General features: G+C 38.4%; 1 protein-coding gene across 4 annotated transcripts in view; it reads left to right on the forward strand.

Annotated features, from left to right (window-relative positions):
• pik3r6 (phosphoinositide-3-kinase regulatory subunit 6) overlaps positions 1–9,973 on the forward strand; it is a 34,870-nt gene extending 24,897 nt beyond the window's left edge. For 3 of the 4 annotated variants that reach the window (XM_080416617.1, XM_080416615.1, XM_080416616.1), the window contains exons 12-21: positions 163–435; positions 1,425–1,524; positions 3,057–3,179; positions 3,981–4,082; positions 4,262–4,370; positions 4,571–4,629; positions 4,919–5,009; positions 5,627–5,685; positions 5,778–5,896; positions 6,373–9,973. In XM_080416617.1, coding sequence (XP_080272743.1) covers positions 163–435; positions 1,425–1,524; positions 3,057–3,179; positions 3,981–4,082; positions 4,262–4,370; positions 4,571–4,629; positions 4,919–5,009; positions 5,627–5,685; positions 5,778–5,896; positions 6,373–6,529 — 1,192 coding nt within the window. In that variant the 3' untranslated portion in view covers positions 6,530–9,973. The remainder of the gene's footprint in view (positions 1–162; positions 436–1,424; positions 1,525–3,056; positions 3,180–3,980; positions 4,083–4,261; positions 4,371–4,570; positions 4,630–4,918; positions 5,010–5,626; positions 5,686–5,777; positions 5,897–6,372) is intronic. The other variant, XM_080416618.1, reaches the window with a different exon arrangement.
• Positions 9,974–12,532: the final 2,559 nt, after the last annotated feature.

Consider the following 12,532-nt stretch of genomic DNA (forward strand, 5'->3'; position numbering starts at 1 on the left):
AATATATAAGAATGTTCTCGTTTTTCTCGATATCCCTAATTATAATAATCATAATGATAATATTATTATGATTATTATAATTTTTAGCTCCCTTTGTCCATTTGAGTCTGCATTTGTGGATAGCCATGCACTTTTTAAATTGAACCTCTTCCTCTCACATAGTGAGCCAGACCAAACGAAGCTCAACCGCCGCGGAGGCATGAAGATGAGACCTTCTCAGTCGGACAACATGGCTTTCATGCAGAGCGCCCTGGAGACCCATGGGGCCGGAGCAGGTGGTGGAGGTAAGGGAACCCTGCAGAGACAAGCGGGGTCCTCTGAGTCCCAGACCCCCGTCGCCGACAAGCAGCAGCTCAAGAAGTTCGTAGCGAGGATAGTCGCCGTGGGAGATGACAGGGTGCTGGGACGCCTGGCCAAGGCCTTGTACTCTCTCAGGTGAGATACCAGATCAGACCAAGCTGTGTCTGTACTGATGGAATGAGGAGATTCCAAAATTAAAATGAAAACTTATCATGTCAAATCTAACCTAATCTAATTATGGAAAGCAATGACCAAGTTTACTTCTACAAATTAGTATTTATAAGTCCAAGGTTATTTTGTAATCGGAAGTAGTTTTATAGACAAATTTTTATAGATTAATACCAAGTCCAGACAAATAGACAACCCTCCAATAAACATTTTCTTTCAACACAAGGAAATGTCTGGACCTTGACTAGGCCTCTGTGTTTGTCAGGTTAATGTACAGAACTCTAAATTAAAGCCAAAGGTTCGTTTAAAATGTATATCTGCATAATAGTATATAAGTAGGCTACATTAATGTCGATCGATCACACAGTTTAGAAATCTGCGCTGCGATCTCCGCTGTAAATGTCACGTGTCATATACACGAAGATGCTTTCTGTGGGGATTTTCAAACCAGTTAATTGAGGAAATTGCACACTGTGCACGTTTTGCATTTTTTGTGACTCATTTGTTTGTCTGCAGTAGTACTTGAGTAAAAGTATCAATACCACAATTTAGAAATACTCTGTTACAAATAAAAGTCCTGTATTCAAAATGTACTTGAGTAAAAGTACAAAAGTATTTGCATTAAAATATACTTAAGTACTGAAAGTAAACATACTCATTTTGCAGAATGTCCCATTTCACAAGTTTCCAAATATATAAAAATGATGTTGTGGAGTAGAAGTAAAAGTATTGAAAATTGGAAATACTCCAGTGAAGTAAAAATTCCTCAAAAGTGTACTTAAGGACAGTACTTGAGTAAATTTACTTAGTTACTTTCCACCACTGTGTAAATGTCTCGTGTCAAATACACGAAGATGCTTCTGTGGGGATTTTCAAACCAGTTAATTGAGGATATTGTAATGTACACTGCACGTTTTAGCGTTTTTTGTGACTCATCAGTCTGTCTGTCTGTCTAGGAAAAGGGAAGCACGACGGCCTTTCCTGACAACGAAATTCAACCTCCAGTTTTACTACATCCCTGTTCGTGAGGACTCAACACCCATTCTGCCTGTCAAAGTAAGCACTTCCCTTTACCAGACTAAGCTCTTATCAATGTGTCACTTACTCCACAAGCAGCAAAATATTGGATGTAAAGGCGGTTACACACCGGCGAATATGCGAATATACGCAAAATTCGGACTCGTTCCGAATAATTAAAAGACGCTTTTTTCGCTCCGCGAAACTGGTGTGGAAGCTTGCATTGACTTTATAAGGTTTTTTAAAAAAACGTATTATTCGCATGAAAAAAATCGCCCCGGTGTGTAAGGACCTTTATCAGTACAGGATATGTTTAACAGTGGGCGCGCACCGCCAAGTGCATATCTTCACCAGGCCGGGTGGTCTACATAAATCCTAGCCATATGGAGTTCCACATGACTTCTCCAGACTGTCTGCCAAGTTCTGACATCATAATATCGGCGCTGTCGTGCAGAAACCTTGTATGTCCAACAGCATTAAGTTTCAGGAAATGTAAAAGAGAACCTGTGTTCCAATGGATGCCATGTAGTTATTATTTAGTCACAAACTCTTAATAACTAATTAATACTTTTCTTTAACCACTTAAACTTTCACATTACATTATTTTCAAAAATAGCCGTTCTACAAGCTCACAACGTGTGGCAATGTACACTGTGAGCTTCTAGATCAGTAATCTTGCTACCTTCATGTGACACTGTAGTATGATGAAGTAGGGCAGTAGTTTACGGGAAATAAACTTAAAACAGAGATGCAAGGTTTCCACTCCACAGCAACATTATATTAGCTATACAGCTTAGTGGATCTCAGATTATGAATAAAACATTTGAAAAGTATTCACACCCCCAAAATAGCTTTTCACAAAATGTGAAATGCTGTACGTGCAACGAAAGAATTAGTTGAAAAGGTGTATTTGCAAGTCTGCGTGGGTGTAAAAGTGGAAGACTATGATAATTGTTAAATTTGATTCATCAAACGTGTCCTAAGCCTGTATTTAAAATGATTAAGTGAAGTAGACTGTGATGAGATCTCAATATAGCTGTACCTGTACCTGATAGATTGATCACCTGTATTAAAATTGTGCACATCACTGTTAAACTGGATTATGAAGGCTCTTAAGAAGGCTTTGCATGGCAAAGAAAATGAAACTGGCTGAAGCAAAACTTTGAAAATAAAGAATTATTTAAATAAAAAGTATATAAAATATTAAGTTGTTTGAAAAGGTTCTACGTGAAATAAATTTTGGCCCTGCATTTTGTAGAGGCCCCTCAATACTGTATTTGATTCAATACATTTGGGGTTGATCGGACGATGCCATTATAGCCAGTGTTACATTCCAGTAGCCAGTGGAATATCTATGGAATATCACAAATCTGAATGATACAAGTTTATCAAAAGACTCCAGGGATATAATGTCTAGCAATTTGTGTGAGCTTTGGACAAAATATGTAGTTACAAACTCTTGTTAATACTTTTCATTGGTTCAATATTTATTAAAAAAACACAGAAAACTCTTGTTATTACATTGATGAAATGAGACATTTGTGATTTGGTTGCATTTCTTTCTCCACAAGGAAATGCCTCTCCCAACCAAGGAGAACCCCTGTTCTCTGGGGTCCTACTTGAGCATGGTAGACCCCTGGTACGACTGTAACATCAACAGCTTGGGCTCCATGATTCCCAAACTAGCTGAAAAGGTAAGAAACTACTAAGCTACTTAACCCATTAAGACCTGAGGTCGATTCAAAAAATGTTTTCTAGATCCTTTTTTTTTTATTGCAAATATTTTCACGATTTAAAAAAAATAGCAGATCTACAAGCTCATAGCACGGCACTCGGTGCCGCGCTATGAGCTTGTATATCTGCTATTTTTGAATAGCCAAAGAAATCTTAAAATGACACAGATGCGTCCCCGGTCTTAATGAAAAGACAAATACAAAGATATGTATGCCAAATGTATTCTATTTGGTAATATGATGATGTCCCTTGACGAAAATAACAGATTTTTGGCAAGCAATATCTTTGTGTATCACTTAAGCTTTAGATATGTCACAATATGGCTCAGTTATTCCGATAAGAAACATTAATAATTGACACACACACAGAAATACTTTGCACACTATGGATGATGGATCCTTGTATACAGTTTAGAAATCACTGCTGAGTTGGGGGGGAAAGAAAATGCTCAAAATGTTGCTCAAAGTCTTCTAGGCTCCTGTTATAGGGTTGAAATACAGGAAGTTTCACAACACATACTTGTTGTCAGGGAAACAAACCTGTCATCTCAACTGAAACCGCAGCAGAAACAGCTTTACCACCACAAACACTTAGCTAGTGAAGAAACACCCAGCAATTTAAAAAAATATAAATAAAATACGTTTCAAAATGTTTGGAAAATATTTTGAAGATGTTCCCTATAATGACATGTCTAAAAGAGGGACGCCTGGTTGAAAGTAGTTAAGGTAAATGAAGCATGGCTGTTTTATCATTTTCTCCAGCAACAGGCCAGTAGGAAAAAGGAACGGTTTGTGTCAGATGTCATTTCCTACTATGTTCGCACTGGGCGCCAGCCTGTCTACTTCACCATCTACTCAGTGAAGGTGAGAATAGATCCTTGAGCTCCCATTGATATATAGATTAAACTGATGGTGATGCTATATTAACTATTCACTTTTAACTTGCCGGGGGACCCCCCTGGAACGCCTGCAAGGACCCCTGGGGGTCCCCGGACCACCACTTTAAGAATCACTGCTGTAAATCAGGTTCTGTTCTCCTCCAGATGTTCTTCTCCAACTCCAACATGAAGAATTATCCAGTGGAAGAAGTGTTTCTTTCCCACCTTGAAATCGAGTTTCCTGAATACAAACTGATTTCACCTGCAGTTAGAGGTGTGTGTGTGTGTGTGTGTGTGTGTGTGTGTGTGTGTGTGTGTGTGTGTGTGTGTGTGTGTGTGTGTGTGTGTGTGTGTGTGTGTGTGTGTGTGTGTGTGTGTGTGTGTGTGTGTGTGTGTGTGTGTGCGCCAACTGTGCCATGCATTCTCATTAGATCAATACGCTGTTTAACAACATATCTTTGTAATTGTTGACAGAGAAGCAGAAGAAGCACACAGAGTCCTTTGGGCCGGTCATATCTGTCAAGTACAGAAAGGTGACGCTCTACACCTCATTTCCTCATTAGAGTCCTCTAGAATAACCTCATGTGAATTCCCAGCAACAGATCACATTGCTTGACGCTGCAATGCACAGTAAAATGCAGTGTTCATTCATAATTTCGAACATATTTGGTACACTCTCAGTATTGAGTATTTCATTGTGTGTGTGTGTGTGTGTGTGTGTGTGTGTGTGTGTGTGTGTGTGTGTGTGTGTGTGTGTGTGTGTGTGTGTGTGTGTGTGTGTGTGTGTGTGTGTGTGTGTGTGTGTGTGTGTGTGTGCTCCAGGTAACATTAAGTGGCAGAGATGTTGACCGGGGACTGTCAGTCAGAATGTCAAGGGTCCAAATCAGTGCCATTCCTACCAGTGCAATGGAAGGTAAATACCAGTATCGTCAGTAACACACTCAAGGATTATGTGTTTTATCAGTTTGTTTCCGACTCTATAGTGTATATTATATGATGTAACATATGATACATTTGAACAGAACAGGCTTTCTGTTGTTTCTATTCTTTTTCAATGTCGCCATGTTAACCTATTATAGCATAAATTACAACAGCAAACATAACTACATTTATCAAATTTTCCCTCCGCAGCTACAGTATATGTCTTACTTTCCATATTTCTTATTTATTTATTTTATCACAGGGTTTCTCAAATGTTTTATACCAGGACCCCATTTTATAAAGCAATTTATTTCAAAGTTGAAATAAAGCACATTTAAAAATAATAATAGGAATATTTGTTAGAAAATACATTTACAGCAATGTGATTCGTACTGATTTAGTTTCTCATCAATGTAGCTTAAAAGCTACTAAAAGAGTTTCTGTACATGTTTGTCAATGGAAGCAGCTTTTCAAAAACAAATAAAACAGACTTAATGAGACTCCACTTGAGATCCCTAACCATAGTTTGAGAACCTCTGATTTATCATTATGAATATATCTTTTATTATATAGTTTGATTTTCCTCTTTTTTTCTCCTCTGTTCCTTAGACCTGAATTGTTTGACACTGACTTTGAATCAGACCCAAACAAAAACTAAAAACAATACGGTGAGTGTGGAAAATTATAACATCTTATATAATCTTATAACATTTGTATGCATTTTGTCATAAAAACAAAAAAATCTGCAAATTATTTACAGTCAAATGTTCAGGAGACAAAGATCCACACAAGTAACATTAAAATCCGTTCCATGGAGGAGAGATGTTTCACCGTTACACTGGACAAAGACTCTCGCAGGACCTTCGAAGATGTCCACAGGTGAGAGAGACTGATTTCATTTACATGTCTGGTATCCCTATTTTGAACATCATAATCAACGTCATAATATATAGTCGGAAATTGTAAAAAAAAACAAAAAAACAAGAAGTGCTTAAAGCTATCAAATAAGATCATGACAGGTTTTACAGTTCCTGTGGTGAGAAAGATGGTCGCTTACAGGAAGCCATCTTATTTCAGTCCTCTGAGATAGTCTTCTTGGTGTAACCACGTAATCATTTGCAATAGGCAAACGTGGGCGATGTGATAAATGTCATGAACAATCAAGTGCATTGTTATCCAGTGTTAATCATACTTGATACAGCTAACTGTTATTTATTGATGCACTACAATATCATGTCTAAATAATTGTTTTTAAGTCTGCCCTGTGTAATAATAATGAATAAGAAAACACCAATTGCCTTGTCAGTGAAGGCTTCAGTTTAGCTGCAACCTAATTTGAATGCGTCTGTTTTTAGCATTGAGATTTGCTCCTGCCCCGATCCTGGGTACTCCATCCAGAAGACAATGAGGTCCAAATTCACGTTGGGAGAGGATGAAGACTCTGGACTGAGCAAATACATGAACAAAGGACTTCGTTTACCGATCAACACATTTGCTGGTATAATCAACTGACAGCGTATCCAGATGGAATGATCCCCAACAAAGAACGATGGATAGACACCAGCCTGGGTCTAGTTTCAGCACTATAATCTATAAAACTATAAAACAGTTGGCTGTTGGAGTCATGCTCTTGGGATGAGTACAGTCCTCCACGAGACATGAAGACACTGCATCCCCTTTATGATTGGATCTCAAATCAGAGTTTACTACTGTCTTTTGACATTTGCTCCTTGCAGACATCAAAGGCACTTGCAATAGCAGTTCCAGGACAACTCATTCCACTTAATGGAATAACCAAGTCAGGTATGTTGGCTGTATTTAGCCTACTATAACACATGTATTAATGCATCAGAAGGTATGTTGGGACCCAACATACCATTCAACTGGCGAGGAGGTCAACGAGAGAACAGTACCACATTGGAGAGACTGCTGTACATTTTACATTCAACATTTTATCCAACAATAAGCTTAAATTCCTATGTCATTGACATTACAAGCTACTGAAGCCAGCATTAAGGAGTACAACAGATCTAAGCAGCAGCATTCCCATTGTCAGAGAAGTATTGTCAACCAAGGGCATGCCATGAAGCTTGACATGATATGAAGTACATGAAGCTTGTGGGGATAGCACAGCTGATCTGGGATCCTGGTGATGTTGATCAAAAAGGGTGTTAAACAGGATTTGTACTGAAGTGATTCCAGAGGGGAAATTACTTTTCTGAATTTGACCCAGCAGTGTTCTGCTCAGGTGAGAACACAAGTGTCTCGCTCAGGGGCACTTTGACACAAAGCCTGGAGGAGCCGAGAATCGAATCAAAGACCTTCGGATATCCAGGTGGCTGCTATACCTACTGAATAGTATCTCGAGACAGACCTTTTTGGCTCACTGCTTCTGCTCAATGCTTCTGGCTAACAGTCTACATCGGAAGCGTTGAAAATCCACAGAAAATAAGGCGGATGTCCTGCCTCCCCCCAATTCCATTTAGCCTTTGTAGTCACATAAATGAGTCCTACTGTAAATCAAATTAAGTGATGCCGGCCATGTAGCTTGCTGCTTTGCAGAAATGAAAATTCGAATATATATTATTTTAAATTATATTTCGGCATAGGGAAGTTTGTCATTTCAATACAGTATATGAAGTGGAATTACAGACTGTAGCATTCAAAGATTGTGGAAGAGATGTCTGGCTTGAGAGACTACCTACTACCGGTGCTGCCATGTAAAATATCACAAACTTTCAAAACAATTTTGTGCACAAACAAATTGATGCAAACCCAGATCACAAAGCAATAGCCAGCTGTCTCTTTTCTTTTTTTTCTTTTCTTTTCTTTTTTACTTTTTTTTATTGAGTTTTGTAGAAGCATTAATTGTACGTTAACAATCAACATACGACCGCCAGCTGTCTGTCTTTACGGTAATCGTCTATGCTAGACTCTGTAGGCTCTGTATGTAGAACCTACATACTATTCATGATACCAATATGCATTTACTGAACACAAAGAGGATGAGGTTAGTAAAACTGGGGTTGGTTAGAAGAGAACTATCTAAAGACACACTACATGTACCTATCAGTCATTCAACAGAGAGAAACGTTAGCACTCTTTTTCTGTGGTACTGAGTCATATTGTGAAGTTTAAATTAGGTTTTATTCAGTACCCGGCCAAGAGTGCTATTACTCTTAAATACCCCCTTAATGCAGACAAACACACTCACACACACAGTGATTGTGATGTTAAGACAACCACACTTGACTGGAGAACACGGAATCCAGTCAAGTCATGCAGAATGAGTCATGCAGAATGACTGACAAGTTGGTACGATGAGAGCTGACAGTATGCATCCTATTTGCTTAGGTTTTCTATTTGCTTAAGTTTTCTCTCTGCCTCTCTTCTGCTATTTTTAATGTTAAGCAGTTCACATAATGTGAGCTGTTATAATGATGCACATTGTTGATTGTAACCTACACAACCTTGGAAGTAAAGACTTGTTTTTAAGTGCTTGAAAAAAAGATTTAGCTAATATAGTGATATGATCTAGTGCTGAGTGCAATGGAGAGGCTGTGGAATGTGCTGTATCCATTCTATTACACCAATAAGACCTAATTTACATTGTTTCCTATACAGTAAAGTTAATTAATGTGACTTTGGATGAATTAAGTCTCAGGATTTTAATGTGTTGCTTTACCCATTCATAGACTTGTCAGCAAGTCATTCGTCAATCATTATAGCTCACTAGTGCCTCCTGGTGTAAAAGTACATACATTTTCAAAATGTCAAAATAACACCCCAACTCGCTTACAGAACAACATCTGGATAAGATATTGGTAGAACCCACCCCCCTTTTTTAATGCCAAAAACATTTAAAGACCCTCTTTCCATGAATCTAAAATAAGTGGTTTTGAGGACCAATCCTGGCATGTATCTACATTGTCTTGCATGGGTTACGCAAGAAAGAGAACCAAACTTATAGGAACTTGAAAATGAAACCTGGTCTTTATCACACATTCACACTTAAAAGACAAGAAATAAAACCCCTGACCACATCCCTGGTGCAACGTAATGCAGCCGCTAATTTATTTATAGTAAATAGTGACAAATGGAAGACCGTTTATAGTAAATGCTGCTCTTGGAGGTGTAATAAAATGACAAATCCACTGCTGCACAGTCAAATCCAGAGTTAATCTAACTATTTAAATTGAGGATTTTACTGTGCGCACACCTTTCAAAGGCCTTCTTCCAAGCAAGTCCTTTTGGGAGTGGAACGCAGCTGTGCACAAACTAAGTGAACTCAAGTGTCCCTATTCTTGGCATGTCCTAATAGACAAACATTCTGTAAAGATAGGCGAACATATGCCGAAAATAGATCTACAAGCTCACAAAACATAGACTATTTTCACTCTTGATGTAAAATGAAGTAGGGTGTGCTATTTTCACTATTTGATGTCAAATGAAGTACCGTATGTAGGGTTTAAGTGGTTCTGTGGTGGATATAGTACTATACATCAATACTTATTGAATGATTGTATAGGTCAGAATGAATAACATAAGGATCTTATATGAATGATAGAGGACAGTTAGACTGGTGATTAAGTCTGATGCTGATGATTAACTTGACGGTTCTTGGTATTGATCGTTCCACCGTCTTTCATGAAACCTTTACGCAGCGAGTCTACTTTCCCACATGTTCCCTTTCAGGTTCCAACAAGGCAGTTGTAGTACAGGGGCTCCTCTTTTGGCACCAACGCTGGAAATGTCAAAGAACAATGTGCACTGAGTGCTCGCTGATTGAGGTGTTTTCATTTGACCCATGGTGTGTTGTGAGGATTGAATCGTGGTTTTTGAATTCATCATGCCATATTTTGCACACTATTTAAAATCTAATGTCACGTATGCAATTCATATCACATTACAATTCAGTGTTTAATTGTGTAAATAAATGTATTTTGTATTACAGGACCAATTGTGTGTATCTGCACCTTTTTAGTTAAAGACACAGGAATTTGCTAGAACCTTATTTATTTCATGAACTGCTGATATCAGTATATCACAATGGCTAGCAGGCAGGTCCTACTATCGTACTGTACTATTAGCCAATGGATCTGAACATGTACATGGGCATTGACCATTGGCATAGGCTATGCAGGGAGTGAGGAAGCTGATTTGTCACTTTTTCTAAATTTAAGCTGTTTATGCTGTATTGTTCCCACAGGCTATGGGATCTGTAGTTGTGGTTCCTAATCAAACTAATCTCATAATATTCAAATAAAAGAATCCTATAAGATTTTTGAATCCTAGTAGGATTATAATCCTATAAGAATGTATCCAATTAGAATCTTTTTATTGGATTTTTGTGTTAACTCCTTCGAGCTATCAGGGGAAAGAGGCGCACCACCTACGTAGACACACTGCGGTGTGACTGTGGAGCTAACAACACTACAGAGCTCGAGACCCTGATGTTAGACAGGAGGGTGTGGAGGCCAACGAATCGATTCAGGACAAGTTCCAAACATATAGAATCCTCTGTAATGATTCTGACCACTCATTGACATAACCTTTCTATCTTATGGCTCTTATGGACTAGTTTCAGTGCTGGAATGTAACTAAGTACACTCAAGTAGGCTACTGTAAGTAAAACGTTGAGGTACTTTTACTTTTCTAGAGTTTTTCTATTTTTCTATACATTTTATTCTACTCCACTACATCTCAGAAACAAATATTGTACTGTTACTCCACTACAATTTGAAAATAGCCGATCTACAAGCTCGACGCATTGTGAGCTTGTAGAGCTTGTAGATCTTGTAGATTAGCTATTTTCAAAAGATTTTTATAAGGCCATGCGGCCATAGCTGAGTGGTTAGTGAGCCCGCCTAGGGAGCCAGAGGCCCTGGTTGCCCCAGGTACGATTCCAGGCCACGCCAGCATATGTGTCGATGAAATGAAATTTGTCCCTGAGCAAGACTCTTAACTCCTAATTGCTCACAGGCCCTCATTGGAAACAAGCCCGCAAGGACTTTCATGAACGTCCTGTTAAAAGGAATTATCCTTATCCTTATACATTTAGAAAACTTGAAATGGGACGTTTCTGCACAATCAGTACTTTTACTTTTGGCACTTTAAGTACATGATGCCAATACCCAATACATTTTGTACTTCTTTTAAAGTAAATTTTAATATCGATTTATTTGTAAGAGAGTATTTTTACATTGTGGTATTGATACTTTTACTTAAGTAAAAGAAAATGAGTACTCCATCACTGACTAGTTTCCATCAAGACAGTATAGGACTGATCCATGATGCACCTGCTCTTAACGGCCGCAAGATGGTGTCGTTTCATACAAATCCTACACGTGTGAGTGTTGATGGGTATTAAACCACCTACTGTTTTCAAACGAGCGCATTTCCAAGACGCCAACACCTTGTGTATGTTCAGTTGGGATTGTTGTGGAATCTCCAAATCCAGAGCTTATCACTGGCTCGGACTAAATCAAATACATTATCTCAGTGCATTTCGATTCCCTTTGCTGTTTATCCATTCAAAAGGTATAGATGCAAGATTGAGAAGGCGCCCCAACAGCCAGCTGTTGAAATCAAGCGGACAGCATGGAAGAGGATCACGATGGTTCCCTGGAATGCGCTGAATGGAACGCACACACTTCTAAAACAGGTAGAGCATCACCATATTGTGTACTTAAGCGCTTAATAGGCTCTATTCACAGCAGCCATATTATGAAGACATTCACAGGTGTTACCAATGATACTGTAATGAAGGCTCTGTTCCATTCATGGGCAAACGAGTCAGGGACCGGGTGCTGATATTGTGCATGTTGGCTCTCTGGAAACACTCTGCTACACCAGTGGGTCTAAAGTTGGGGTCCAGCGACCCTCATGGGCTTCCAAATGGAGTCCGGAATTCAAAATGTAGACTAGCCTACTTGAGTAAAAGTACAAAATGTAGGCTACTTATAAAGACAAGTACCTCATTATACAGAATGGCCCGTTTCAAGTTTTCTAATGTATAAAAATATTTTGAAAATAGCAGATCTACAAGCTCAATGTATAGGGCTGAGGTGGTAAATGTATGTTTTGTAATAATAATCAAAATCTACAAAGTAACTTAGTTTTCAAATAATTGTAGTGGAGTAAAAGTATATTATTTGACTCTGAAAATTGGAAATACTCCAGTAAAGTAAATCATAAATATAACTAAAAATCGTACTTAAGTACAGTACTTGAGTACATATACTTAGTTATAGTTACTTTACCCCACTGGTGAGTAGTATCCTGCCATGTGTACAGAGGGCACACAGGACTGTTGAGGGGCCAATGCCACCCGGGTATCCACTAATCTGCAAATAATTAATAATGACCTATAAGTAATAAACCAGATGGTGATGCTATAACAACGAACTTTATGTTTTGGCCTATAACATTATAAATAGTAAGTTAGTCTCACAAACAATTTTTTTTGGTGTGGGTCCAGATAAATCTATCCATATAAGCCTGGTTCATTTGCGC

The sequence above is a fragment of the Gymnoscopelus braueri genome (assembly GCF_963280865.1).
Source record: "Gymnoscopelus braueri genome assembly, chromosome: 2".
Classification (NCBI taxonomy): domain Eukaryota; kingdom Metazoa; phylum Chordata; class Actinopteri; order Myctophiformes; family Myctophidae; genus Gymnoscopelus; species Gymnoscopelus braueri.